General features: G+C 44.8%; 2 protein-coding genes across 2 annotated transcripts in view; both read left to right on the top strand.

Moving 5' to 3' along the window:
- Positions 1-27,056, top strand: part of LOC142895010 (NACHT, LRR and PYD domains-containing protein 12-like) — a 160,867-nt gene that overhangs the window by 84,126 nt on the left and 49,685 nt on the right. The window lies entirely within an intron of this gene.
- Positions 1,250-27,056, top strand: part of LOC142895004 (ribonuclease inhibitor-like) — a 67,281-nt gene continuing 41,474 nt past the window's right edge. The window contains exons 1-3 of the mRNA XM_076035730.1: positions 1,250-1,258; positions 3,380-3,495; positions 4,200-4,373. Coding sequence (XP_075891845.1) covers positions 1,250-1,258; positions 3,380-3,495; positions 4,200-4,373 — 299 coding nt within the window. The remainder of the gene's footprint in view (positions 1,259-3,379; positions 3,496-4,199; positions 4,374-27,056) is intronic.

The raw sequence follows: 27,056 nt of genomic DNA on the forward strand, positions 1-27,056 counted from the left end.
TTCATCCAGTGAACTCTCAGAGCTTCAGTGTGCAGTGGTGTCTTCAGCTCTGCAGTCCAGCCCCTCCCACCTCACACTGCTGGACCTGAGTGAGAACTTCCTGAGGGATCCTGGAGTGAAGCTGCTCTGTGCTGGACTGCAGAGTCCAAACTGCAGACTGGAAGTTCTCAGGTCAGTTCCTGCTTTCTACTGGTGGACAGTGTGTGTCAGCAGATGACAACTGGTGTGTAACGCTGCTCAGTGTGAAGACTTTGAAGCAGATATTCAAGACTCATCTAGACAAAGTGGATGTTGTTGATATTTTCATGTCAACAATCTGCAGCCAGAAAAGACTTTGGATAGTGGAAGAAAGTGTGGAAAATGTCTCCAGTCACTTTGGAGCTCAATGGAAGTTGTTGATTGGTGATGAAGGTCACATGACTGAGCAGAAGATCCTGTGAAGAAATATTAGAGGCAGATTAATAGTGCAGCAGTATTTCTTCATCTTGTCCTTTGAATGTGTTTGACTTGTAACGAGACTCTGATGACTGAAAACAGCCACAAGCACACAAAGGACTCACTGATTATTTTCCATCTTCACTGCTGATTGGCTGCACACTGACTGACACACTGCTGTTGTTATTGTGTTGACAACCCACTGGCACAATGACTCCTTTGAGGGAATGACTCAGTGATCCCAACAGCTACACATCTGGATCATCAACAGGGAGAAATGACTCTGAATATGACATTTGCACCATGGAAGAAATCAAATATTGATTCTTTATTCAGGCTGGAGAACTGCTGGTTGACAAAGCTCAGCTGTGATTGGCTGCTCTCAGCTCTGAAGTCCAACCCCTCCCACCTCAGAGAGCTGAACCTGAGTTGGAACCACCTTAAGGATTCATCAGTGAAGGAGCTGAGTGGTTTTCTGCAGAGTCCAGACTGTAAACTGGAGACTCTTGAGGTCAGTTCACCCTCTTCACTCTACAACTTCTATCACTCTTGTTGTTGTCATGATTTTCACTTCACTGCTGTTGGAAATTCAATTTGCAGTCACTTTTTTTTTGATAATGAATGAAAGGGCGTGTTTTCATTGCCTCACCTCGCCTCGCCACGGTATGGTGTTAGGGTGTTTGCACTGGCTGCTACACAGTTGTAGGGGGCGCTGTTTTGGTACCTCAATCCCCCAGGGTCAGAGCGGGACGAAGCGAGTTTAGTGGTGACGTAGCGACGAGCAGGGCCCTGGATTGGCTCCGTGTCCGCGTCGATGTTCCCGGTCAGAACGGACATCCACGCCAACTCCTTTGACACAGAACTTCCGTGTCAGGTACATTTTACCGTGAATACAAGTAGCTACTATTGGTGTTGTACAAACACATTTATGTGTATACAGTTTTTGAAAACAGCTTTTTCAATACATGTTTACTTTTGTCTTTTGGGGAGAGGCAGGCGAACCGGGAATGCCCTCGACGTCGCGAGTGTGTTCAACCATATTCGCGAAAACGACAAAGGACAAATGGCGAAGCGCTCGGTAAAGAAAACAAATCGAGTTGCTCCTGCGTGAGGCGCGGTAAGCTAGGGAACCCCAGGAGTCTTGAGGAGAGAAGAAATACTGATTCGTCGAGAGGACGTGGCTCTTGGCCGCGAGGAAGCCTCAAACACCGCGGCATATAACAAAGTCGTCCTTGGCTCGCGAGGGCAGCTATTTCAAATAAGGAGGCGTGTTTACTGTCTGTTTTTCTGTTTGTTTGTTTTTAAATAAACGCTATTTCCCGTTGTATGCGTCTCGTGTTTACTTTTGGTGAAAATATGAAGGTTGAACTACACATTTGCTCGCATGGAAAACGAAACAATAAATTATAAATGTTGCTGCATAAACGATCAACTGTGACTTCAGTGAGGGAAAGTCTTCTTTCTTGAACAGAAAAGCAACCACAGACCGAGCAGCAGGTATGAAACAACTTCTACTCTGTCCATCGCTGCGCTGTTGTGTATCGCACAGAAGTGATACTGGGGAAGACATTGTCCCGCTTTACCGTGTCGACTCAGTCCACGGTCTCGTAATCACAGAGCCAATGAAAACGCAATCGTACCGAGGCGAACCGTGGTGAGGCGAGGCAATGAAAACACGCCCTAAACTGGGCTTGAAGGTACAGTGGGTAAAATCCTCCCATCCAGTGGTCAGATTGCAGACTGCTTTTGTTGCAGATTCTGAAGTCGACGTTTCACTTTGATGTTCAGAGTGATGACACCCTGGTAAAATTCCATCGTTATAAACTCTCCATCATTTCTTCTCTATTCAGGTTGGAGTACTGCTGGTTGTCAAAGCTCAGCTGTGATTGGCTGCTCTCAGCTCTGAAATCCAACCCCTCCCACCTCAGACACCTGGACCTGAGTCAGAACCAGCTGCAGGATTCATTAGTGAAGGTTCTGAGTGGTTTTCTGCAGAGTCCAGATTGTAAACTGGAGAGTGTGAGGTCAGTTCACCCTCTTCACTCTTGTTGTTGTCGTCATGATTTTCACTTGACTGCTGTTGGAAATTCAATTTGCAGACACTGGTTTGTGTTTGAAATGAGTGGAACTGGGTTTGAAGCAGGGGTGTCCATTAGGTCAATCGTGTGGAGTCCTCGTCACTTCCAGCAGGTAGAATGGTTCAGGCAGGAACTCAGTGATCTTGGTCATAATGTACGATGTGCTGGATTTTGTTTTTATATGTGCTGGATTTTACAGTCAAAGGTAAATGAGACGAATCGGCTTCTGCACCGCTCAGATCAAATAAAGGAGACATAAAGCAGATTTCATTTTAAATCTGAAACTATAATAATTGTTAAAATCAATGTATACTTCAGATACCTGCATTCTGTATGAGAGCAGACAGGAACAGGAAAAAGAGTTTGGCTGTTGTTTTCTTTAAATACACGCCAAACTACCGTGCTTGTCGCGTGAGCCTGCAATCCTGGCGTAAACTGACGGAGACGCCTCACTCGCAAAATACGCTTCAAAGTCACGCACAGCAGAAGCACTGGAGATCCTGGGAGATGCTGCTAGCAAAACATCTGCGTTCCACACACACACACACACACACACACACACACACACACACACCGATTGTATAGTAGGTAGATCTTTTTGACTTGGTCATTTTAAAAGTAGCTTGCATGTTGAAAAAGTGTGAGCACCCCTGGTTTAAAGGTACAGAGTGTAAAATCCTGCCATCTGGTGGTCAGATTTCAGATTGCAGCGCTCATTCACTCACCCTCTCTCCTTTGTTGAGTGTCAGATTCTAAAGTCGACATTTGACTTTGATTCTAAACTCTCCATCATTTCTTCTCTATTCAGGTTGGAGGGCTGCAGGTTGTCAGAGCTCAGCTGTGATTGGCTGCTCTCAGCTCTGAAGTCCAACGACTCCCACCTCAGACACCTGGACCTGGGTCAGAACCAACTGCAGGATTCATCAGTGAAGGAGCTGAGTGGTTTTCTGCAGAGTCCAGACTGTAAACTGGAGACTCTGAGGTCAGTTCACCCTCTTCACTCTACAACTTCTATCACTCTTGTTGTTGTCGTCATGATTTTCACTTGACTGCTGTTAGAAATTCAGTTTGCAGTCACTGCTTTGTGTTTGAAGCGTATGAAATTGGGTGGAAAGGTACAGTGTGTAAAATCCTACCATCTAGTGGTCAGATTTCAGATTGCTTTAGTGTCAGATTCTGAAGTCAACATTTCACTTTGATTTTCAGAGTGATGACACCCTAGAAAAACTCTCCATCATTTCTTCTCTATTCAGGTTGTGGAGATGTAGTTTGTTAGAGCTCAGCTGTGATTGGCTGCTCTCAGCTCTGAAGTCCAACCCCTCCCAACTCAGACACCTGGAGCTGAGTTGGAACTGCCTTCTGGATTCAACAGTGAAGGTGCTGAGTGGTTTTCTGCAGAGTCCAGACTGTAAACTGGAGACTCTGAGGTCAGTTCACCCTCTTCACTCTACAACTGCTGCAGTTATTGTTGTCATGACTTTGAATTGAGTTTGTTGGAATTCACTTTGATTCCATTAGAAATGTGTAAAACTTAAATTACACACACACACACACACACACACACACACACACACACACACACGTATGCGCACATACGCACTCATGCACGCGCACACACACACACACACACACGCGCGAGCACACCCAACTATGAATGACACTCTCCATCATTTATTCCGTATTCAGGTTGGAGAGGTGCAGGTTGTTAAAGATCAGCTGTGGTTGGCTGCTCTCAGCTCTGAAGTCCAACCCCTCCCACCTCAGACACCTGGACCTGGCTGAGAACTATCTTCAGGATTCATCAGTTAAGGAGCTGAGTGGTTTTCTGCAGAGTCCAGACTGTAAACTGGAGACTCTGAGGTCAGTTCACCCTCTTCACTCTACAACTTCTATCACTCTTGTTGTTGTCGTCATGATTTTCACTTTACTGCTGTTGGAAATTCAATTTGCAGACACTGGTTTGTGATAGTAATGAATGAAACTGGGCTTGAAGGTACAGTGGGTAAAATCCTCCCATCTAGTGGTCAGATTGCAGATTGCAGATGCTGAAGTGGACATTTCACTTCGATTTTCAGAGTGATGACACCCAGGAAAAACTCTATCATTATAAACTCCATCATTTATTCTCTGTTCAGGTTGTGGGGCTGCAATTTGTCAGAGCTCAGCTGTGATTGGCTGCTCTCAGCTCTGAAGTCCAACCCCTCCCACCTCAGAGAGCTGGACCTGAATATGAACCCCCTGAAGGAGTCATCAGTGAAGGAGCCACTGATGGATCTTGTCTACAGCAGTGACCATCAACTGAAGAGTGTGAGGTTAGTACTGGTTTGGAACCAGTGGATGATGGTTCCAGCACCAAAGCCAGTTGATCCCACAGCAGAGGTCCAGTGTTCCCAGTCACAGTGTGAGAGGAGGATGGTGACGTCCAGCTGCTCCTCATTCATCCAACATCTGCTGCCAAACTGCTTCTTCTCTCAGTTCACCACCCAATTATTCATCAGTTCATCTTCATCAGGCCTCAGTATCAGTCCTACACTCCATGGTCACATGACCTTCTGATGTTCCACACTTGACATGTGACTGAGAGTCTGCTTCTTCTCACCAGTCACTCCATCATCTCCATCAACAGTCAACGTCTCTGTGATGATGCGTTCAAGGACCGTGAGTCCTGACTCCTGCTGTCTCTTCTTATCTTTGCAGGTGGTGGTGAGGATGAGGAGAGTGAAGAGGAGCGCTCCATCTACTGGTGGCTGACAGAACTACAACCAGTGGAGCCAAACAGCAAGCTGCACGCACCAACACTGTGTGGGCGTGTCACGACCTTTGACCCCAGTGCAGCCTGGTGGCTGGCGGACTGCTTCTCCCTACAAGCTGCTGTGGTTACTGGGAGAGACGTCCCAGAAGCCACTGGTGGAGCTGACTCCTCAGTGGAAGAAGCAGGACTTGGAGCAGCTGCTCAATGAAGGCAGCAGCAACAAAACCACTGCTTCTGCTCTCATCATCCACGGCTGGAACATCTCAGCATGAAGGTTCCACACATCAACAACACACTGCTCTGCTCTCACTTCAGACTTCTATAACATCTTCATTTTGGAGGTGAAAAATACTTTTCAAGAGACTTTATTTCTGCTTCATGATCTTAAATAAGGAAATCATGTGGAAAAGATAAAGTGATTCACAACACCTGTGATGGGAACTCAAATCATTATTGAATCATAAGTAAGACAAAAGAAGTTTCCCTCAAAATAATTCATGGTTTTGATGCTTGCCAGATGTTTGTGTGGAGATTTCAGAAGGACGTCAATGAATCAGAAGGAAACCAGATCATTTATTTTATGTGATTATGTTATATCATCCTAACTTTGTTACAAGCTCAAACATTATATTTCAATGATTCAATATTCTGACAATAAAAGCCATCACAACCTCTGACCTGTGTGACCTTGACCTCAACTGACGTTTCATTTCTGCTGCTTTAACACTTTGATTATATATCTCCTGAAGTCCTACCATGGGGATTCTCCATATCTGAATAACTTGTGTACTCCTATCCTGAAGATAGTTCTCAGCCAGGTCCAGCTCTCTGAGGTGGGAGGGGTTGGACTTCAGAGCTGAGAGCAGCCAATCACAGCTGATCTATGACAACCTGCACCTCTCCAACCTGAATACGGAATAAATGATGGAGAGTGTCATTCACAGTTGGGTGTGCGCGCGCGCGTGTGTGTGTGTGTGTGTGCGCGTGCATGAGTGCGTATGTGCGCATACGTGTGTGTGTGTGTGTGTGTGTGTGTGTGTGTGTGTGTGTAATTTAAGTTTTACACATTTCTAATGGAATCAAAGTGAATTCCAACAAACTCAATTCAAAGTCATGACAACAATAACTGCAGCAGTTGTAGAGTGAAGAGGGTGAACTGACCTCAGAGTCTCCAGTTTACAGTCTGGACTCTGCAGAAAACCACTCAGCTCCTTCACTGTTGAGTCCAGAAGGCAGTTCCAACTCAGCTCCAGGTGTCTGAGTTGGGAGGGGTTGGACTTCAGAGTTGAGAGCAGCCAATCACAGCTGAGCTCTAACAAACTACATCTCCACAACCTGAATAGAGAAGAAATGATGGAGAGTTTTTCTAGGGTGTCATCACTCTGAAAATCAAAGTGAAATGTTGACTTCAGAATCTGACACTAAAGCAATCTGAAATCTGACCACTAGATGGTAGGATTTTACACACTGTACCTTTCCACCCAATTTCATACGCTTCAAACACAAAGCAGTGACTGCAAATTGAATTTCTAACAGCAGTCAAGTGAAAATCATGACAACAACAACAAGAGTGATAGAAGTTGTAGAGTGAAGAGGGTGAACTGACCTCAGAGTCTCCAGTTTACAGTCTGGACCCTGCAGAAAACATCTCAGCTCCTTCACTGTTGAATCCTGAAGGTGGTTCCAACTCAGAGAAGAAATGAAGGAGAGTTTATAATGATGGAGAGTTTTTCCAGGGTGTCATCACTCTGAGAATCAAAGTCAAAAGTCGACTTTAGAATCTGACACTCAACAAAGGAGAGAGGGTGAGTGAATGAGCGCTGAAATCTGACCACCAGATGGCAGGATTTTACACTCTGTACCTTTAAACCAGGGGTGCTCACACTTTTTCAACATGCGAGCTACTTTTAAAATGACCAAGTCAAAAAGATCTACCTACTATACAATCGGTGTGTGTGTGTGTGAGTGTGTGTGTGTGAGTGTGTGTGTGTGTGTGTGTAACACACATGTTTTGCTAGCAGCATCTCCCAGGATCTCTGGTGCTTCTGCTGTGCGTGACTTTGAAGCGTATTTTGCGAGCGAGGCGTCAAAACAAAATTCAGTACATCGGACATTATGACCAAGGGCCAATTCCAATTCCTCTCTTAACTCCTCAATCTCAACCCTCGCCCTTAACCCTCAATCTTTGGCCCTCAATCTTGGCCCTCAAAAATAAGTGTAAGGGCTTAGAAATGGGACACCCCTTAAGTGCAGTTACGTCTTCAGACTGTGGGGGGCTGCCGTACGCCAAAGCTAAGTCCAGTCTGTCAAGAAGACGACAACGACGAAGAAGAAGGAGAAGAAGGAAAAGACGATGAAAAAGAAGAAGTCTTCCGTCGCTACACAACGAGGTACACAAGTAACGTGAAGCCGGGACCGCCGGTCCGGCTGACAAACATCGTAAAGTAAAAAAAATAAAAATGTTACGCAACAACAATGTCAATAATCCATAAAAAACTCTTAAACTAAGACAATAAAATGGTTTTGTAATATTTATATCTTTATTGACTAAGAAAATACTTCCATTTGTAGCTCGCTTTTTTGTCGCCATCTTTTTCGAAGATGTCTTGGCGAAAATACGCAATGCCTTCTGGGTAGCCCTCACTGCCAAGGGTGGTCCCGGAGAATCTCAATATTGAGGGCGATACAGCCCTTAATCTCCTCCCTCAACTGGACGTTCTTAGAATCGGGACAGCATTTGCACCTAGCAGGGAGCGCGCATTTTTGAGATTGAGGGTTGAGATTGAGGGTTAAGGGAGGAATTGGAATTCACCCCAAGATCAACAACAACCACCGTGTTTTCTAATCATTGACTTCCTGCCTGAACCATTCTACCTGCTGTAAGTGACGAGGACTCCACTCTTAAAGCTCTCTCTCTCTCTCTCTCTCTCTCTCTCTCTCTCTCTCTCTCTCTCTCTCTCTCTCTCTGTCCCTCTCTCTCTCCCTCTCTCTCTCTCTCTCTCTCCGACCTAATGGGCACCCCTGTTTCAAACCCAGTTTCACTCATTTCAAACACAAAGCAGTGACTGCAAACTGAATTTCTAACAGCAGTGAAGTGAAAATCATGACAACAATAACAAGAGTGATTGAAGTTGTAGAGTGAAGAGGGTGAACTGACCTCAGAGTCTCCAGTTTACAGTCTGGACTCTGCAGAAAACCACTCAGCTCCTTCACTGATGAATCCTGCAGTTGGTTCTGACCCAGGTCCAGGTGTCTGAGGTGGGAGTCGTTGGACTTCAGAGCTGAGAGCAGCCAATCACAGCTGAGCTCTGACAACCTGCAGCCCTCCAACCTGAATAGAGAAGAAATGATGGAGAGTTTAGAATCAAAGTCAAATGTCGACTTTAGAATCTGACACTCAACAAAGGAGAGAGGGTGAGTGAATGAGCGCTGCAATCTGAAATCTGACCACCAGATGGCAGGATTTTACACTCTGTACCTTTAAACCAGGGGTGCTCACACTTTTTCAACATGCAAGCTACTTTTAAAATGACCAAGTCAAAAAGATCTACCTACTATACAATCGGTGTGTGTGTGTGTGTGTGTGTGTGTGTGTGTGTGTGTGTGTGTGTGTGTGTGTGTGTGTGGAACGCAGATGTTTTGCTAGCAGCATCTCCCAGGATCTCCAGTGCTTCTGCTGTGCGTGACTTTGAAGCGTATTTTGCGAGTGAGGCGTCTCTGTCAGTTTACGCCAGGATTGCAGGCTCACGCGACAAGCACGGTAGTTTGGCGTGTAGTTAAAGAAAACAGCCAAACTCTTTTTCCTGTTCCTGTCTGCTCTCATACAGAATGCAGGTATCTGAAGTATACATTGATTTTAACAATTATTATAGTTTCAGATTTGAAATGAAATCTGCTTTATGTCTCCTTTATTTGATCTGAGCGGTGCAGAAGCCGATTCGTCTCATTTACCTTTGACTGTAAAATCCAGCACATATAAAAACAAAATCCAGCACATCGTACATTATGACCAAGATCACTGAGTTCCTGCCTGAACCATTCTACCTGCTGGAAGTGACGAGGACTCCACACGATTGACCTAATGGACACCCCTGCTTCAAACCCAGTTCCACTCATTTCAAACACAAACCAATGTCTGCAAATTGAATTTCCAACAGCAGTGAAGTGAAAATCATGACGACAACAACAAGAGTGATAGAAGTTGTAGAGTGAAGAGGGTGAACTGACCTCAGAGTCTCCAGTTTACAGTCTGGACTCTGCAGAAAACCACTCAGAACCTTCACTAATGAATCCTGCAGCTGGTTCTGACTCAGGTCCAGGTGTCTGAGGTGGGAGGGGTTGGATTTCAGAGCTGAGAGCAGCCAATCACAGCTGAGCTTTGACAACCAGCAGTACTCCAACCTGAATAGAGAAGAAATGATGGAGAGTATATAACGATGGAATTTTACCAGGGTGTCATCACTCTGAACATCAAAGTGAAACGTCGACTTCAGAATCTGCAACAAAAGCAGTCTGCAATCTGACCACTAGATGGGAGGATTTTACCCACTGTACCTTCAATCCCAGTTTAGGGCGTGTTTTCATTGCCTTGCCTCACCACGGTTCGCCTCGGTACGATTGCGTTTTCATTGGCTCTGTGATTACGAGACCGTGGGCGGAGTCGACACGGTAAAGCGGGACAATGTTTTCCCCAGCATCACTTCTGTGCGATACACAACAGCGCAGCGATGGACAAAGTAGAAGTTGTTTCATACCTGCTGCTCGGTCTGTGGTTGCTTTTCTGTTCAAGAAAGAACACTTTCCCTCACTGAAGTCACAGTTGATCATTTATGCAGCAACATTTATAATTTATTGTTTCGTTTTCCATGCGAGCAAATGTGTAGTTCAACCTTCATATTTTCACCAAAAGTAAACATGAGACGGATACAACGGGAAATAGCGTTTATTTAAAAACAAACAAACAGAAAAACAGACAGTAAACACACCTCCTTATTTGAAATAGCTGCCCTCGCGAGCCAAGGACGACTTTGTTATATGCCGCGGTGTTTGAGGCTTCCTCGCGGCCAAGAGCCACGTCCTCTCGACGAATCAGTATTTCTTCTCTCCTCAAGACTCCTGGGGTTCCCTAGCTTACCGCGCCTCACGCAGGAGCAACTCGATTTGTTTTCTTTACCGAGCGCTTCGCCATTTGCCGTTTGTCGTTTTCGCGAATATGGTTGAACACACTCGCGACGTCGAGGGCATTCCCGGTTCGCCTGCCTCTCCCCAAAAGACGAAAGTAAACATGTATTGAAAAAGCTGTTTTCAAAAACTGTATACACATAAATGTATTTGTACAACACCAATAGTAGCTACTTGTATTCACGGTAAAATGTACCTGACACGGAAGTTCTGTGTCAAAGGAGTTGGCGTGGATGTCTGCTCTGACAGGGAACATCGACGCGGACACGGAGCCAATCCAGTGCCCTGCTCGTCGCTACGTCACCACTAAACTCGCTTCGTCTTGCTCGGACCCTGGGGGATTGAGGTACCAAAACAGCGCCCCCTAAAGCTGTGTAGCGGCCAGTGCAAACACCCTAACACCATACCATGGCGAGGCGAGGTGAGGCAATGAAAACACGCCCTTTCATTCATTATCAAAAAAAAAGTGTCTGCAAATTGAATTTCCAACAGCAGTGAAGTGAAAATCATGACAACAACAACAAGAGTGATAGAAGTTGTAGAGTGAAGAGGGTGAACTGACCTCAGAGTCTCCAGTTTACAGTCTGGACTCTGCAGAAAACCACTCAGCTCCTTCACTGTTGAATCCTGAAGGTGGTTCCAACTCAGGTCAAAGTGTCTGAGGTGGGAGGGGTTGGACTTCAGAGCTGAGAGCAGCCAATAACAGCTGAGCTTTGACAAACTGCACCTCCACAACCTGAATAAAGAAGAAATGAAGGAGAGTTTATAATGATGGAGAGTTTTTCCAGGGTGTCATCACTCTGAGAATCAAAGTCAAAAGTCGACTTTAGAATCTGACACTCAACAAAGGAGAGCGGGTGAGTGAATGAGCGCTGAAATCTGACCACCAGATGGCAGGATAATACACACTGTACCTTTAAACCAGGGGTGCTCACACTTCTGCAGAAAACCACTCAGCTCCTTCACTGATGAATCCTTAAGGTGGTTCCAACTCAGGTTCAGCTCTCTGAGGTGGGAGGGGTTGGACTTCAGAGCTGAGAGCAGCCAATCACAGCTGAGCTTTGTCAACCAGCAGTTCTCCAGCCTGAATAAAGAATCAATATTTGATTCCTTCCATGGTGTAAATGTCATATTAAGAGTCATTCCTCCCTGTTGATGATCCAGATGTGCAGCTGTTGGGATCACTGAGTCATTCCCTCAAAGGAGTCATTGTGCCAGTGGGTTGTCAACACAATAACAACAGCAGTGTGTCAGTCAGTGTGCAGCCAATCAGCAGTGAAGATGGAAAATAATCAGTGAGTCCTTTGTGTGCTTGTGGCTGTTTTCAGTCATCAGAGTCTCGTTACAAGTCAAACACATTCAAAGGACAAGATGAAGAAATACTGCCGCACTATTAATCTGCCTCTAATATTTCTTCACAGGATCTTCTGCTCAGTCATGTGACCTTCATCTCCAATCAACAACTTCCATTGAGCTCCAAAGTGACTGGAGACATTTTCCACACTTTCTTCCACCATCCAAAGTCTTTTCTGGCTGCAGATTGTTGACATGAAAATATCAACATCCACTTTGTCTAGATGAGTCTTTAATATCTGCTTCAAAGTCTTCACACTGAGCAGTGTTACACACCAGTTGTCATCTGCTGACACACACTGTCCACCAGTAGAAAGCAGGAACTGACCTGAGAACTTCCAGTCTGCAGTTTGGACTCTGCAGTCCAGCACAGAGCAGCTTCACTCCAGGATCCCTCAGGAAGTTCTCACTCAGGTCCAGCAGTGTGAGGTGGGAGGGGCTGGACTGCAGAGCTGAAGACACCACTGCACACTGAAGCTCTGAGAGTTCACTGGATGAAGGAGAGCAGAGAGAGAAGTTGTGGTCGACATGTGAGATTCTAAAGACAGTGAAAGTGAATCAAGACTCATTAATGTCTGATCATCATCATCATCATCATCATCATCATCATCACCATCACCATCATCATGTAAATGGAGGGAAGTCCCGCGGTGGTGCAGCATGTGTTTACATCTGTGGTGCGTGGTGCCGGGACACTGCAGTGGTATGCAAACACTGTTCACCACTGGCACAGTTGATGATCATAAAGTGCCGTCCATTCTATCTGCCCTGGCAGTTTACTGCCATTTTGCTAGTTGCAGTTTACATCCCTCCCACCAACAACAGCAGTGAGAGGAACGCTGCACTCAATGAACTGTACCAGGCCATCAGTGATCAACAGACAGTAAACCCAAAAGCTTTACCATCCTCACTGGAGATTTTAGTCATGCTGACCTCAAGACTGTCCTTCCAAAAGTCCACCAGTATGTTGGATTTCCAACAAGGGGGGACAACGCTTTGTATGTGGAGGTGTTCCGAGGGAGGAGCAGGGCTCGTGCTCATGTGCGATCAATTCCACGAGGATTGGGACTCTCAAAGGAAATGGGTGTGCGTTTGTGCGTTCGCAACATTTTGAACATCCAGATTTTTTTGTTTCAGGATGAAATCCATGTACGTTTTTGTAAATGAAGCCCCAGGTCCTCAGTGTCTCCACTACAGTGTCCTCAGTGCAGCTTCACACTCTAGTGTCTTCCAGCCACTGATTGTCAACACGTCCTGTTGTGACTGACAGTGTTGCGCTGATCTGCTGCTTCAACTCAACATGATGCTCAGTTGTGTGTAAAGTCACTGCAGCTTGGAGCTCCACTGGATCAGAGATCCTTCACTGGCGTCTCTTCGGACTCCACTGCATCTTTGATCCAACTGCTGTTTTATTGTCTGCTGCCAAATGAAGGAAGGATGTGATGTGTTTGTGTGTTCAATGTGTTGATTGTGTTGATTGACTGTGTAGTTCCACAGTTTTCATTCATGTAGCCGCTCTTTACCTTTGACGCTCAGGTGTCTTCAATGTCCGTCCGTCATACCAGCACCACTACATCATTCATAAATTGATGAGACGTGGGTTCCATTTAACTCGTTTATTTTCCTTCTTGAGTTTTTGGTTCGAGGCAACACAGACAACGTGAGGTCAAAAGAATTTTTGGCTCACCAACCACTCCGGCTTGACCCGCTTTCCATCAAACAAACATTTCGGACATTTTTTTTTCTCAACCTAAAATAGCTGCGGGTCACCTTTCAAAATAAAATAACGGCTTCAGCATCAGAATCGGATGGTCTTGGTTCCCTTTCTTGAAGAACTTGGCAGTTGTCAGCCGGAAGGCATCTTGCACTGTACCCCTGACGACGCCATTAACTTCGTGCAGCAGTGCAACGTAGGGCTCTTTCATCAGACGTTGACTGATACATGACTGAACGAATGGCTCGCGGCTTAGCGCATCAGCGACAACGTTCTTAACACCAGGGACATACTTCAGATCGAAATCGAATGCGGCAAGCTTAGCAACCCATCTTTGTTCACATGCGTCCAAACATGGCTTTGTTAAGATGTAGGACAATGGGCAATGACAATGACCAAACTTGTCACAAATGGCCCATTTTAACGCCAGGAATTCCAACCTGTGCGCTGGATAGTTAATTTGTGATCGGGACAGTGTCTTGCTGGCGAAAGCGACAGGTCGAGCAACAGTCTCACCTGGTGGCACTTGAGACAGGACTGCGCCAATGCCATCAAACGACGCATCAACAGCGAGAACGAAGGGCTCACTGAAGTTGGGGTGGGATAAGGTGACATTGCAAGCTAATTCATTCTTCAGGGTCTGGAACGATTCTTTGCATGCAGCAGTCCAGTCGCTCACCATAAGCGCTGGTGGAGCAGATGATCGCTTTTTCACCTTCCTGCCTCTCATGGCCTTATGCTGCACCTGCCTTCCAGAGAGGAGTCTGAACAAGGGTTTTGCTTTAGCAGAGCAGTCAGCTATGAAGTGCTGATAGTAGAAGATTAGGCCCAGGAAAGAATTATTCTTCCTCCAGGAAGGGGTCACACCATCACTCTCCATCAGGTCAGCCTCTCCCACATCCATGATGGCTTTCATCTTGTCAAGGTCCTTCATCACCCCGTCCCCACAAATGACATGTCCCAGGAACCTTACTAACCTCCGCAAGAGATGACACTTCTTGGGGGCCAGTTTGAGTTTGTGACTTTTCAGACGGGAGAACACCATCTCTAGACGCTCAAGCGCCTGCTGTTCAGTTGGGGCAAAGACCATCAGGTCATCAAGATAGCAGAGCAGACTAGTGAAGTTTTCATCCCCGAAGATTGACATCATCATTCGCATGAATGTTGCAGGACTGTTGGACAGACCTTGTGGTATTCTGTTGTACTAGTGGAGGCCAAAAGGTGAAGAGAAAGCTGTGTATTTTTTGTGCTCTTCATGGAGTGGCACATTGTAGAAGCCAGACGTCAAGTCCATGGTGGAGAAGAAGACATTTCCTCCAAGTGCAACCCACCGATCCTGGGGTGCCTTGGGCCAGGCCGTCGAGTCGGACCATGAACAGGACTGTTTGAAGCTGGGGAAGATCTTTGCAGGAGCACCTTCTCCAGCATGTTAATAAGGCGGTTCAGGGCATCAGGGTCAGTGGCCTGTGGCTGCAGTGGGCTCTGTTCTTCAGCAGGTGGTGCAGGTGGCGAGACAGCAGCAAGAGCATTCACTGACACCCTTTCTCTGGAAGTTCTGTTCACTGACATCATTTCAGAATGATATTCGTTCAGAATGTCTTGGACTTCTCGAGCAGTCCACTTGTCTATCGTCTTCGACCTGAAGGTCATGGCGAGCTCAGTAGAAGGGCAGTTCTTTATGAACATTCGAGTCACCTCAGTGCTGGGGCTGTCCAGTGACTTTCCTTGCTCCTTCAGACGTTCAATGGCCAAGTCAACAGCGCGGTTCAGTCTAAGCCAGTAGTCAAAGGCATCCTCACCCTTCCCAGGAAGAGTGGTGTAAAAGTCTGCTAATGGGAGTGGTGAACACGGAACAGAATCAAAGTGCTTCCGCAAGAGACCATAAATGGCATTGGGGTTACAGGTGATGTTAATACCACTGTTCCTGGTCCCAAACCTGACAACATCCTTTGCTTTGCCACCAAGATGAACAAGGATCTCCTCCGCTTGTTCCTCAGGTTGCAGATTCTCCCTCTTAATGAAACTCCTCATGAGCTCCTCCCACTCCTGGACGGAAACTGAGTCTGAGTTGTCTCCTCTGAAGCAGGGGGGCTCCTTCAGCTTTCGATGAGGGACATATTGCAAATGGGACACGTCAAAAGCATTTGTGGCAGACACATTTGCATGGCTAGGTCGAGGGGTAGCACTATGTAAAGGGGAACTGGCTAGCATATCAGCATGGGCAGGTGAAGGGGCAGCACTGAGTAAAGGGGTAGTGACAGATGCACTGAGGTGAGAGATAATGTCCTGTGCCACCCGCTGGCTGACCTGTTGAATCAATGCATCACCCATCTGACCTACAATACTAGCAGCAATAACATCAGGGGTAGGTGCAGGGGAACACATGCTGTGCCTGTCCGGGACAGGGGAATGCGTGCCCTGGCTAGCAAGGGCATGAGGGTTTGCATCTGAGTTGGGGGGAGGGATAACACCAGTACTGAGCAAGGGGCGCCCAGGTGTACACTGATTACCCAACACTACACCACCCCCCTGAACAGGACTCTCAAACAGTAAACTTGAAGGATGCATAAAACCCCTCCCTCTGCCAGCACCAAAAGGAGTTACAAAAACATTACCCTGAGGATTACTCATCTTTCCAAAAAGTTAAGAAAACACAATACCACAAAACAAAAGGATGAAACCACAAAAGGCCTAGGCTGGAAACTGAAAAAAAAAAAAAAATAAATAAATAAAATAAAATAAAATAAAATAAAAGTACATAAACCCTCTATCTGATGTCTAACACTGCACAAAAGCAACACATCTGACCGACTTCAGTGACCGCAGATGAACAGCAGCAGCAGAACAGTCCCCGGGTCGCTCTGCAGCATCGGTAGCACAACAAAAGAGTCTCGAGTCACGGCACCAATGTGACCTCTCCTATTCTGTCCTGCTTGCTGTATAATGAAGACTTGCAGAAGTCAGGTGTGGAGCAGCAGTTTATTCTCTGAAACAGAATGGGACACAACCATAACTTGCTCCATGAAACTTGGTCACCTCCTGCTTCATGGGCTTCCTCTGTACTGAAGTAGTGATCGTATAGTTGTTGTTTCTACAATACAAATAATATTAAAAATAAAATACATTTTTCTACAAAATACAAAAAAATGACATTCGCAATTTCAATAATTCGCTCCCTAAAGCTCCATTTTTATACACTGTAACATTCTTCCAGTTACACACACATACCTGAAACAGAATGGGACACAACCATAACTTGCTCCGTGAAACTTGGTCACCTCCTGCAGAGACAACGTGCTCCGTATGAGAGCTGTGTCCTGCTAATGGACATGCTAGCATGCTAATCGTTTTTAATAGCAATAAAAAAAAACGAACTTTGCTAAAAAAAAAAAAAAAAAAAGAAAAAAAGAAAAAATTAAATGAAAGACACCAGCACACATTTAAACACTGAAACACAGTTAGATGAAGCATAGCTCAACTTATTGCATTAATTTCTGTCTCAGCAGGGAGGAGACCGTCTCACCTGCTTCATGGGCTTCCTCTGTACTGAGGATCGCCCAGAATGCAAAGCGCTAACTTCAAAATAAAATACAAAATAAAATAAAAATAAAATATATAAATATTATATAAAGACCCATGGCTGTGCCCCAACCAAGTTTAACATGATTGAACACAATTTATTTTGTGTGTGTGTGAGAGAGAGAGAGTGGATGACGCCTTGCAGGTGCGGTCCTGGATTGGACGCGCCACAGCTGAGGAGGAGCAGTCGAGCCAGCCTGACTGTCACCCCTCCTCCGCTCCCAACTCTGCAGTTAGTCACTTCTGAAATGGTGTTAGAGCACGCAGCCGTAGGTAGTGATGGCCGATGGAGGCTTTGTTGAAGCTTCGACATTTGTTTCAAAAAATGGTTCATTACTCGAGGCTTCAATGACACAGTGCTCGAGGAGGTCATCTAGTGCTCAATAAAATGAAGTGCAATAGAAACGTGTTCATTGTTTCATAGGTTGTTTGGGATTTGATTCGCCATGCATTCTTGTTGGACAACACTACATGCTTGTATGGTTCAATGCTGACACAATAAAATAAAAATGAAAAATAAAGACAATGTCTCTTTTTTGGCACGACTGATTGTAGTAGACTATAGCTCTATACTTAGCCTGACAGTTTGTGCAATGAATTATATTATATCCTAAAACAAGACTAAATAGCCCATAGTTTAAAAATATGTTCAATAGTAAGTGTTCAGTGGGTGAGATGTCAAATGTGATCTATTTAAAATGTAGAATAGATGAGCTAAATAACACATATATAATACACGTTGATGGGAATTGAACCGTCGCCTCAGTCTTGCAAGTCCAAGATTGTCATAATGTACCACAAACCCAAATCACACTCCCTTTTTTCATCGAAGCTGTTTGAGTAGCGTTAGCACACCGTGATTCCTCATCAACTACAGGCCTACACTTCAAATAATTATGAGAAAAACCCAACGTAAAGAGAGCACTTCCATTAGGAAATAGTCAACATGAAATTTCGTCTTCTACTGACACCTGCTGGTCAAATTGAATAGTTGCAAATATTGTGAAGAAGTTGTCATCTAATTCTAATCCTAAACAATATGGCCATTCGAAGTGAAGTATTAAGACAATTAATCAGGTTTGTACTGCTTGATTAAACACATTCATCCCATTCCAGTGCACTAAAACCCACTTCCCTTCAGGACCGTGTCAGCGAAGCGAAAACTTCCTTGAGTGACGCCGTTTCCCAGCATGCAATGCGAGCTAGCGATTCACAATACTATTTCATCACAAACATGGATGTAAAAAATAAAAAGGGACGAAAAATGAAACTTCAGGAACACCAACCATTGCAATACAAGCAGAACTGGGCCGAAGTTTTATATTATGTACACCATAATACATCCTTCTGGTGGACAAGCCATACTATTTAAGCCGTGTCCTCCTATGGCACTTCCGTGGGTGGAAGCTCGTCGTAGAGGTCACGTGCTGGTTGCACGTCACTCCACCGATCACCTCGGGGAAGGTTGTTGCCCTAGCAAGGTACCTGATTCAGGTGAGTATATGGGTCAATGTGGTCAGTTCTAACAAGAGAAGCTTGCTGGCAAAAATAATGCACTACAAGTGGATGTGACACTTTTTTTTTGTTTTGTATGAGCATTTAAAAAAAACAACAACATAATAATAATATGGATTTTGACCATGTATGTTTTGGAGTTCATTGAAAGAGGTTAATGTATATATATATATATATATATATATATATATATATATATATATATATATATATATATATATATATATATATATATATATATATATAACTTTAACTAACTTATCTATTTCTATCCATCTATCAAACTTACTATCTAGGTATCTATCTACTACTAACTCTCAAAAAACTAACGGACAACCAAGAGCAACAAAACCAACCTACTGCAATTCGTATATTTTAGTGTGTGTGTGTGTGTGTGTGTGTGGGGGTGGGGGGGGTTAAAATGAGCACAGTGATGGTTCCGCAGCATAAAGTGTATCTTCAGTCGTCAATTGTATGTGTGGGAGTCCCTCAGGTTCAGCCCAGCTGATTTAGTGTTCGGTGAGAGGACCCTTGCGTCTGTTAAGGGGTAAGTGGCTTTCCGATGTTAAGCGAGTAGAGAATAATGTGTTAAATTACGTAATTTTTTTTCCGTGAACGCTTGCATCGTGCTTGTGAAACTGCTCACAAAACTCTTGTCGCCAGCCAGTCTAAAATGAAGCGGCAGTTTGACAAGAAAGCTGTGGCTCGAGTTTTTGAGACAGGCGTTGTGTGTTGGTATTGTTGCCGTTACCCGGTTCCGGTTTGCAGGCTGGTTTTTCTGGTCCGTATGTCGTGGAGCGCAAACTTTCCGATACAGATTATGTAGTGCACACTCCTGATAGAAAACGATCATCCCGCGTCTGCCACGTCAAAATGTTGAAAAGTTACGCCCGGTTCACACAGGACGCGGAAGCGCCGCGCCACGAAGTGAAGCGCTGCGAATCGCCAAGCGCTTCCATTCAGCGCCCATGTTAATCAATCAGTGCGTTTACATGCAGAGCTTAATCGGACTAAGCAATCATTCGGTTTTCTTGTCCAATTGGAGTTCTCACCTTGGTCCCCGTATACATGCAGCTGAGAAATTCAAATTATTGACGGGTCCTCCTCCCAACACTAGGGGGTGGAGTGAGTCTTTTCAGCCGGTCAGCTGCTTTCGGTTGACATATTAAATCTATTATGATATGGAACGATAGTTCATAATGTACGTGTTACTTGCTTTGCAGATAAGGTGTACCCTATTTCTTGTGCTCCTGGTTATTTTAAAAGGCAGACAAGAACGTTGTTTGCTGTTGGAGGGCTACAACAACACTTCGATGCTACGCTTTGTGCCGTCGCTACGGACCCCAAACTCTCGTTCTTGTTGGATTCGGGTTCGGAGCAGACTGGTGGGAGAGTTTGTGTACAGGTTTTGCAAAGGAACGGTGTCTTCAGTTATTTACACGCTCATTAAAGTGCCGACCGTGGAGGAAGCTCGTGCCGCTGCACGCCGTTTCCAGCAGAATAACAGCGAAATTACCCAAATAAAAACAAATCAGGAAAACATCTCTTTGCTGTGCTTTTATTTACAAAGTTAAAATTCTTCTAACTTACAAAAAATGTGAACGAAAAGGTAGAAATATAAATACGAAGGAATACGTATTTGTTCAGGGGTGCGCAAAGCCGGAGCCCTGCATTTGCTGCGCTACCCTTTTTAAAAAGGTCTCCGTTGCGCGTTATTTTAATATGTCCATCTCTTTTAGAAGAGAAAGCATCACCCCGGTCTCATCCTCTCTCCAAATGTCAACATTCTTATTTGCGTTTGCCAGGTTGTTTTGCGCCGTCTGTTTTGTTAGACGACGTAGTTGTGCGGTCATGAGTCGCGAGAGCGAGGCGTGGCGCATGCGCACTCGCATTGTCCAGTTAATAGTCCGATTAAGGCGTATACATGGCAGAGAAATTCGAATTCCAATTGCATTATCTGGGTGTCTCAATCGGAGTTCTCCGATTCCAATCGGAGTTCTCAAACTCCAATCATAATCGGAGGAACATGTTTACACGCACGTGAGTTCTCCGATCATAATCGGACTAAGGCAATAATTCGATTTTCTCTAGTGCCATGTAAACGCACTGAATGTAGTGGTTCAGACCAGACGCGAACAGGCGCGCGGCTCATGCCATTCATTTCAATGGAAGCGGAAGCGCCGCGCCAACGAATTTCGCGAGCGAGGCTCCAACTGGTTCACACCAGACGCGAACAGCTCCGCGACGGTCGACAAGCGCTTCTGCTCAGCTGCACTCTTTTTTTCACTCCCACTTTTTCACTTCTTTTTTTTTTCTTTAAAAAAAATAAAATAAAAAAAATCATTTTCGTCATCGCCCCCCCTCGCCCCGTAGCCAGCCCGCTCCATAGCTCACTTTTGTGCGTGTGTGTGTAAATAAATAGAAACACGCACTCAGGTGTCCATCTCAAGACAAGACTTCTTTCATAATGATCATTGACCAGCATCTCTAGGATCAAACAGACGTATTTTGATCAAGTCTTCCTCTGTGTGTGTGTGTGTGTGTGTGTGTGTGTGTTTAATCTCTCTCGCACTCTGATACAATGTACTGACAAATATAACATACAAATATGATATATGATCGAATTTGTCATTGGGTTTTTATTTTGAAATTAGTTTATTTTGAAAATTCACCGGATTTTCTCGTTTTTATTGAGCGACTTCCTGTACTATTGACGAGGATCGCTCGCGGCTCGCGCACGAAATAGAGCAGACGCCGAAACAACAAACGCATGCCGCGAGCCGCGCAACCACCACATTGATTAACGTGGGCGCCGAATGGAAGCGCTCGGCGGCGCTTCGCTTCCACGTCCAGTGAACTGACGTTAAATGCATGGCGCGATCCGCGAGGGGAGCCGCGCGCCTGGAAGCGCTCGGCACTTTGCGGCGCTTTGTGGCGCTTCCGCGTCCAGTGTGAACCGAGCGTTACGTCGCTAGGAAAAATGTGTCGCCTGAGCCTATGCCCCCTCCGTGCCCATTGGCGGAGGGAGGGCTCATGAAAAAAAAAAAAAAAAAAATCGGTGTTCATTCGGCGCGCCTGGGAAAATCTGAAATTATGAATAACTTAAGCTTGTTTTTGTCCCATTTGCCTGCATCAGCCCGTCATGATATTGTTAAATTAATTGAGAGCCACCCACTATTGTTTTCTGACCACCCCCGCCGTACGTCAGTTTTGCACCATGACATAGAAGTAGAGGGACATGCCACAAGTAAGCAGCATGCACACAGAGTCCAGTCTGGGAAGTTAAGAAAGAAGCTTTGGCTCTCCTTCTGACAATGCCCATCTTGATGTTAATTTGGGGTCAGGTTTTTACAGACTATAATGCCCTCGTGGTCCTGGATAGGATGCGCAATCAAACCAGCCGTACATGCGGTGGTCTCTGCTCCTGCAAGACTTCAATCTCCAGATTTGCCACAGGAAGGGGGGTTGATAATGTGTTGGCAGATGCGTTATCACGTGTACATGTGGACTAGCTGCGGAATTCTTATTTCAGGGGAACTGAGGTTTTTCTTGTTTAGTTTTGTTTGTAGGTATGTTAATAGGGTTTAGTTCTTAAGAGAGGGGGTGTTATGACCCACAGGTGGGTCTAGGTGCCTCTATCTAAATAACTATTACCAATTTTAAACGTTTAGTTTTTTACTACTACACAAATGTAAAGTCAAACAACATAGGCTTACAGAAACTCACACAACAAAATATAAATTAAAATGTGTAAAACAAAAAGAAAAAAAAAATCAGCATTCAGATAACAGTTTTGTCCTTTAGTGAAGATTGACAATGAGAAAAACCAAGAGCCTCATCTTTGTGCGGCTGATCCTGTTTCTTCTCTCTGTAAATATCTGCCCTGTTTTGGAGAAGATTCTCTCTGAGGGGACTGATGTTGCTACAATGCACAGTCTCCATGCCATCACATGTGTAAGGCGTCGGTAAATTGAAGCCTGCAGTTTGCAGTTGCAGCTGTTGCACGACAAAACGGGTCAACCAACCCGACAAACGACCCGGGTGATAATCGGCTCCGATCGGCTTGCGATGGAATTGGGACACCCAGGACAACACCACCTTTTTTTTTACCTGCCGCACGGAATGACGTTGAGCGTAACGTACGCTAAATCATAATATTGCGCCAGTCAAGGTCATATCGCGGGCCTGTCCCGCTCACCAGATATCCAAGAAGGTTGGTGAGGGCTGAGCGGGCAAAACCTTTGGTGACTAAGTACCGAAGGGGTGAATTTTTTCTCTACCTTTTTGCGCCTGAGTAAAAAAAGGGGGCACAGGGACACCTGTGCAGCTACAAGTAATAAGTCTAGACAGGGATGGGGAAGAACCAGAGCAAAGTGGCTGCTGCAGTTCCCCAGGGGGGACAAATTGTGGACGACATGCGGAAAAAATACGGTCCAGATTGTCTTGATATGTTGGATGTTTGGGTTGAAAAGTGTGGTTTCCCAGAGGGGGGGATCACTGAGTATGGAGGAATTGAGAAGCCTCCGGGATAAACTGAATATAGCCGAGGGAAAGGTTACAAAAAAAAAAAACCAAACAGGTGGGAGATTCAAATCATCAAAGATCATGAAAGGTGTTTTTCATTCTGGAAACCTGAAGCAGAGGTCAGGGACAGGAAACAAGTAAAGAAACGTGTGAACAGCGCTGGGCGCTGGAGCACAGGGGTGACAGAGATAACGGCAGAGGGTGCACACACTCACACACACTCCCCAGAGGAGGGAGAAAAGGAGCCACTCACACATGAGCATTCAAATGCACCAAATCGTCTGTATCCTTCTCTTACAGGCCCGAGGGACCCTCTCCTGGACCTGCCTGTCTTCCCTCCTCCCGCCTGTCCTCATCCAACGCTACCACCGTACAACCCTGCGCACTCCAGCACCGACGCCGCAGCGTCGCCACGTTCATCAGGACTGCCGTCAACCAAACGGCCAGCCTCATCACTGCTTTCAGACAAGGGCTGCTCCCCCAGATCGCCAAAGCAGTTAACAGAAGCTGCTGCGTGGGGATTGAAGATGCCCGGCTGACAGAGGTCCGACGTCATGCAGTGCACGCTGAGAGGCTTCTGCAGGAGGCCAGCGATGCAGAGGACAAGAAGATAAAGCGTGCCTCCCTCACCATGATGAAGCACCTCAGTGACACGGCGAGACGGCCCTACAGGAACAACGACAACCGACGAAGGGCGACTAGCGGAGACAGAGGCGAAAAGGGGGCGTGCCACATCTACGGCCGCATAAATCACTGGGCCAGAGAATGCCCTGACAAAGGGAGACACCGCGGGCAGAACCATGCCCAACGCAGCCAAGAGAGTGATCGCGAGGACCGGAAAAGAGGATCCAGAGGGGACCAGGACGTGTTTATGTAGCATAATTGTGGCAAAGCACTGTTCCTGCTTTTGTTGTGGTTTGTGGCGTGTGTGAGAGTGATCAGTGAGCAGGGTGCAGTTACCCACTTCTACCAGTGGAGGTCGTGTTCGCCCCGGGGAATAACGCTAGAGAGGTCTCTCAAGTGGCTCGTGAGACCTATGTGGAGCGAACCGTCGTAGCGGACGTTAACGTGTGTTATCTGTTGTGCTTCCACAGGTGAGAAGGGGAAATGGTTGAAAATAAGAGCAAATGTATGTGTGGCTGTTTCGTAATTGAAGTCTGAGATCGAGGGTATGTGAGTTAAATTTACGTTTTGAATGTATCGTCTCCGAGCGAAGAGGAAACAACGGCTAGCCCGTTGCTAGGTTACCAGGAGGCGGGGTTGACGCTCGGTTACGTTAGTGTTCGTTTAACGTTATGGGATGTTTATTCAGTAGAAATGTGAATATTTAAATGTATACGAGTAAGATTGAATGTGGGAAACGACATGATTAATAAGTTCAAGTCGAAGTCGGGTATGGATCTGTGTTTTGAAATGTAAAAAGTAGATAACGCTCGAGAGGAAGTCTCTCAAGTGGCTCGTGAGACCTATACGGAGCGAACCGTAGTAGCGGACGTTAACATGTGTGTTGTCTGTTGTGCTTCCACAGAAAACCAAAATAAAAGCTTCTAAAGAAACAAAGAAAAACAAAAATAAATGTGTCTTCGCAACATTACCACGCTACATTTAGGTTTGACTATCTGCTTTAATATAAAACCGCAAAAAATGTGTTTTCTTTATATAATCTACAAACGTATTAGTATGATCCAGGGAAAATTCCATGTTTGTTTGCGAAACTCATTGGAAGAATGAAGAAAATCTGTTCGATTGTTATTGTCATGAACATGAATCACAAAACATATATATATATATATATATATATATATATATATATATATATATATATATATATATGTATATATATATATATATATATATATATATATGTATATATATATATATATATATATATATGTATATATATATATATATATATTTTTTTTTTTTTTTTTTTTTTTTTTCATGTGTCACTTTAACAGAGACAACACCATCTGTAATTACTATGTTTGGTTGCATTTCCCTGGCAGGCAAAGATAGATGGAAGAGACATCTCTCTGGGTGGAAAATGGGACTGGCTTGTCTGTGGATGGTGGAGGCTCGCTGGGCTCATCAATCCGTCCATCCATTCACCTTGTTCGTCTCATCCTGACTGCAGCACGCCACTGTGGAGGCTTGACATAACACACATTAGATTAATAACAGAAAAGCAAAATGTGACTGATGGTGTATTATTTAGTGTGCTTCAGTTATAATTCTCATAATAATGACTGTTTTGCTGGCTTCACACAATATATATAATTGGCCTGTCTTAGTTAAAAGCCCACTCACCACGACAAGGTGCAGACCAAGAGTGGGAACACAAACACAGACCAGAAACGAACAGGACAAATCCAGACACGACTACAAAAAACACAAACACAAATAACACTAATATCACTATGACCACTATCTTTTTTCACAAGAACTTTTATTTCTTTACAAATTGAACCTTAGATTGTGTCACAACAAACTAAATAAACCCTTGAAACAGCCAACAAAACATGAAATAACACTTCATCAATATTATAATGAGTATCCTCATAAATGATTTCAAGATAACTTTCAACACTTTCTTACAATTTTTTTTTTACGTCTGCCGTAATGATTTTCAAGTTTTTTTCATGTGAATATTTTAACATTGAACATGTTAACTGAACAGTCAATGTAAAATCCCTTCATTGTTGCTCTGACCTCTTCATCATTTGTGACCTCTTCATCATTGGTGATCTGTACATCATTTGTGACCTCTACATCTACATCAGACACAGTATGGCTGTCACATGGTTCCTGAATCACGAGAAAACTGTCTTCTTCCAAGATCTCTGACACCTCTTTACATTTTTTAGAATATGTGTGGTCAAAGATTTGATCAAAATCACGTGTGTGTGTGGGTGTGTGTGTGACTCACTTACCTTTTGTTTGGTAGACATGCTCTTACCTGATTTGAAGAAACTAAAAATGGTTGGGACAGCTGTTGAAGTTAGGCACTTTCTCTCACCACGCAAAATGAAAGATTTCTCCTCAAAGTGAAGAGCACACAGCCTGGAGTTGTCATTGGGTGTCCAGTTTTTTCTTCTCACATTTTCCACCCATTTGTGCAACCTTTTTCTGTCCCCAAAAGGAAAGCTGTAAAAAGCAAAACATTCCAAAAATAAATGTACAATATTTTTTTTGTGTAATTTTACTTAAAATTGGGTATGCAAACATATTTAACTAATTTAAACTTAAACACAATGCAGACAGTTGTGCAGAAAGTTTAGTGTTAGCTAAAATATCGGGCACACAGACGTACTTATTATGTATACATTTCTTTCCATTGTAACAGGTCACTACCAGATCTGCAATCCATTACCTAGAATTGGTTTTCCTTAAACTGATGTACAGGATTACTAATCTGACTTTGATGGGCAAATTTGACAACAGAATACAATTATGAAGCACTAAAACACAGGACCACAAAACAATTAAATGCATGATGAAATAATGATATGCTTTGTTAAATGAAATAAAAGAGCTGCCGCCTCACAGCAAGAAGGTCGTGGGTTCGATTCCGGGGCCCGGACCTGGGACCTTTCTGTGTGGAGTTTGCATGTTCTCCCTGTGTCTGCGTGGGTTCTCTCCGGGTTCTCCGGCTTCCTCCCACACTCCAAAAACGTGCATGTGAGGTCAATTGAACGTTCTAAATTGTCCGTAGGTGTGCATGTGAGTGTGAATGGTTGTTTGTCTCTATGTGGCCCTGCGATGAACTGGCGACTTGTCCAGGGTGTCACCTTGCCTTAGCCCTAAGACAGCTGGGATAGGCTCCAGCAGACCCCCGTGACCCTGAATAGGAATAAGCGGGTATAGAAGATGAATGAATGAATGAATGAAATCTTTATTGAATGAATGACACATTTTATTTCACTCG

The sequence above is a fragment of the Nelusetta ayraudi genome, unplaced genomic scaffold (genome assembly GCF_046127955.1).
Source record: "Nelusetta ayraudi isolate G7.1 ecotype Tasmania unplaced genomic scaffold, CSIRO-AGI_Nayr_v1 ptg000048l, whole genome shotgun sequence".
Classification (NCBI taxonomy): domain Eukaryota; kingdom Metazoa; phylum Chordata; class Actinopteri; order Tetraodontiformes; family Monacanthidae; genus Nelusetta; species Nelusetta ayraudi.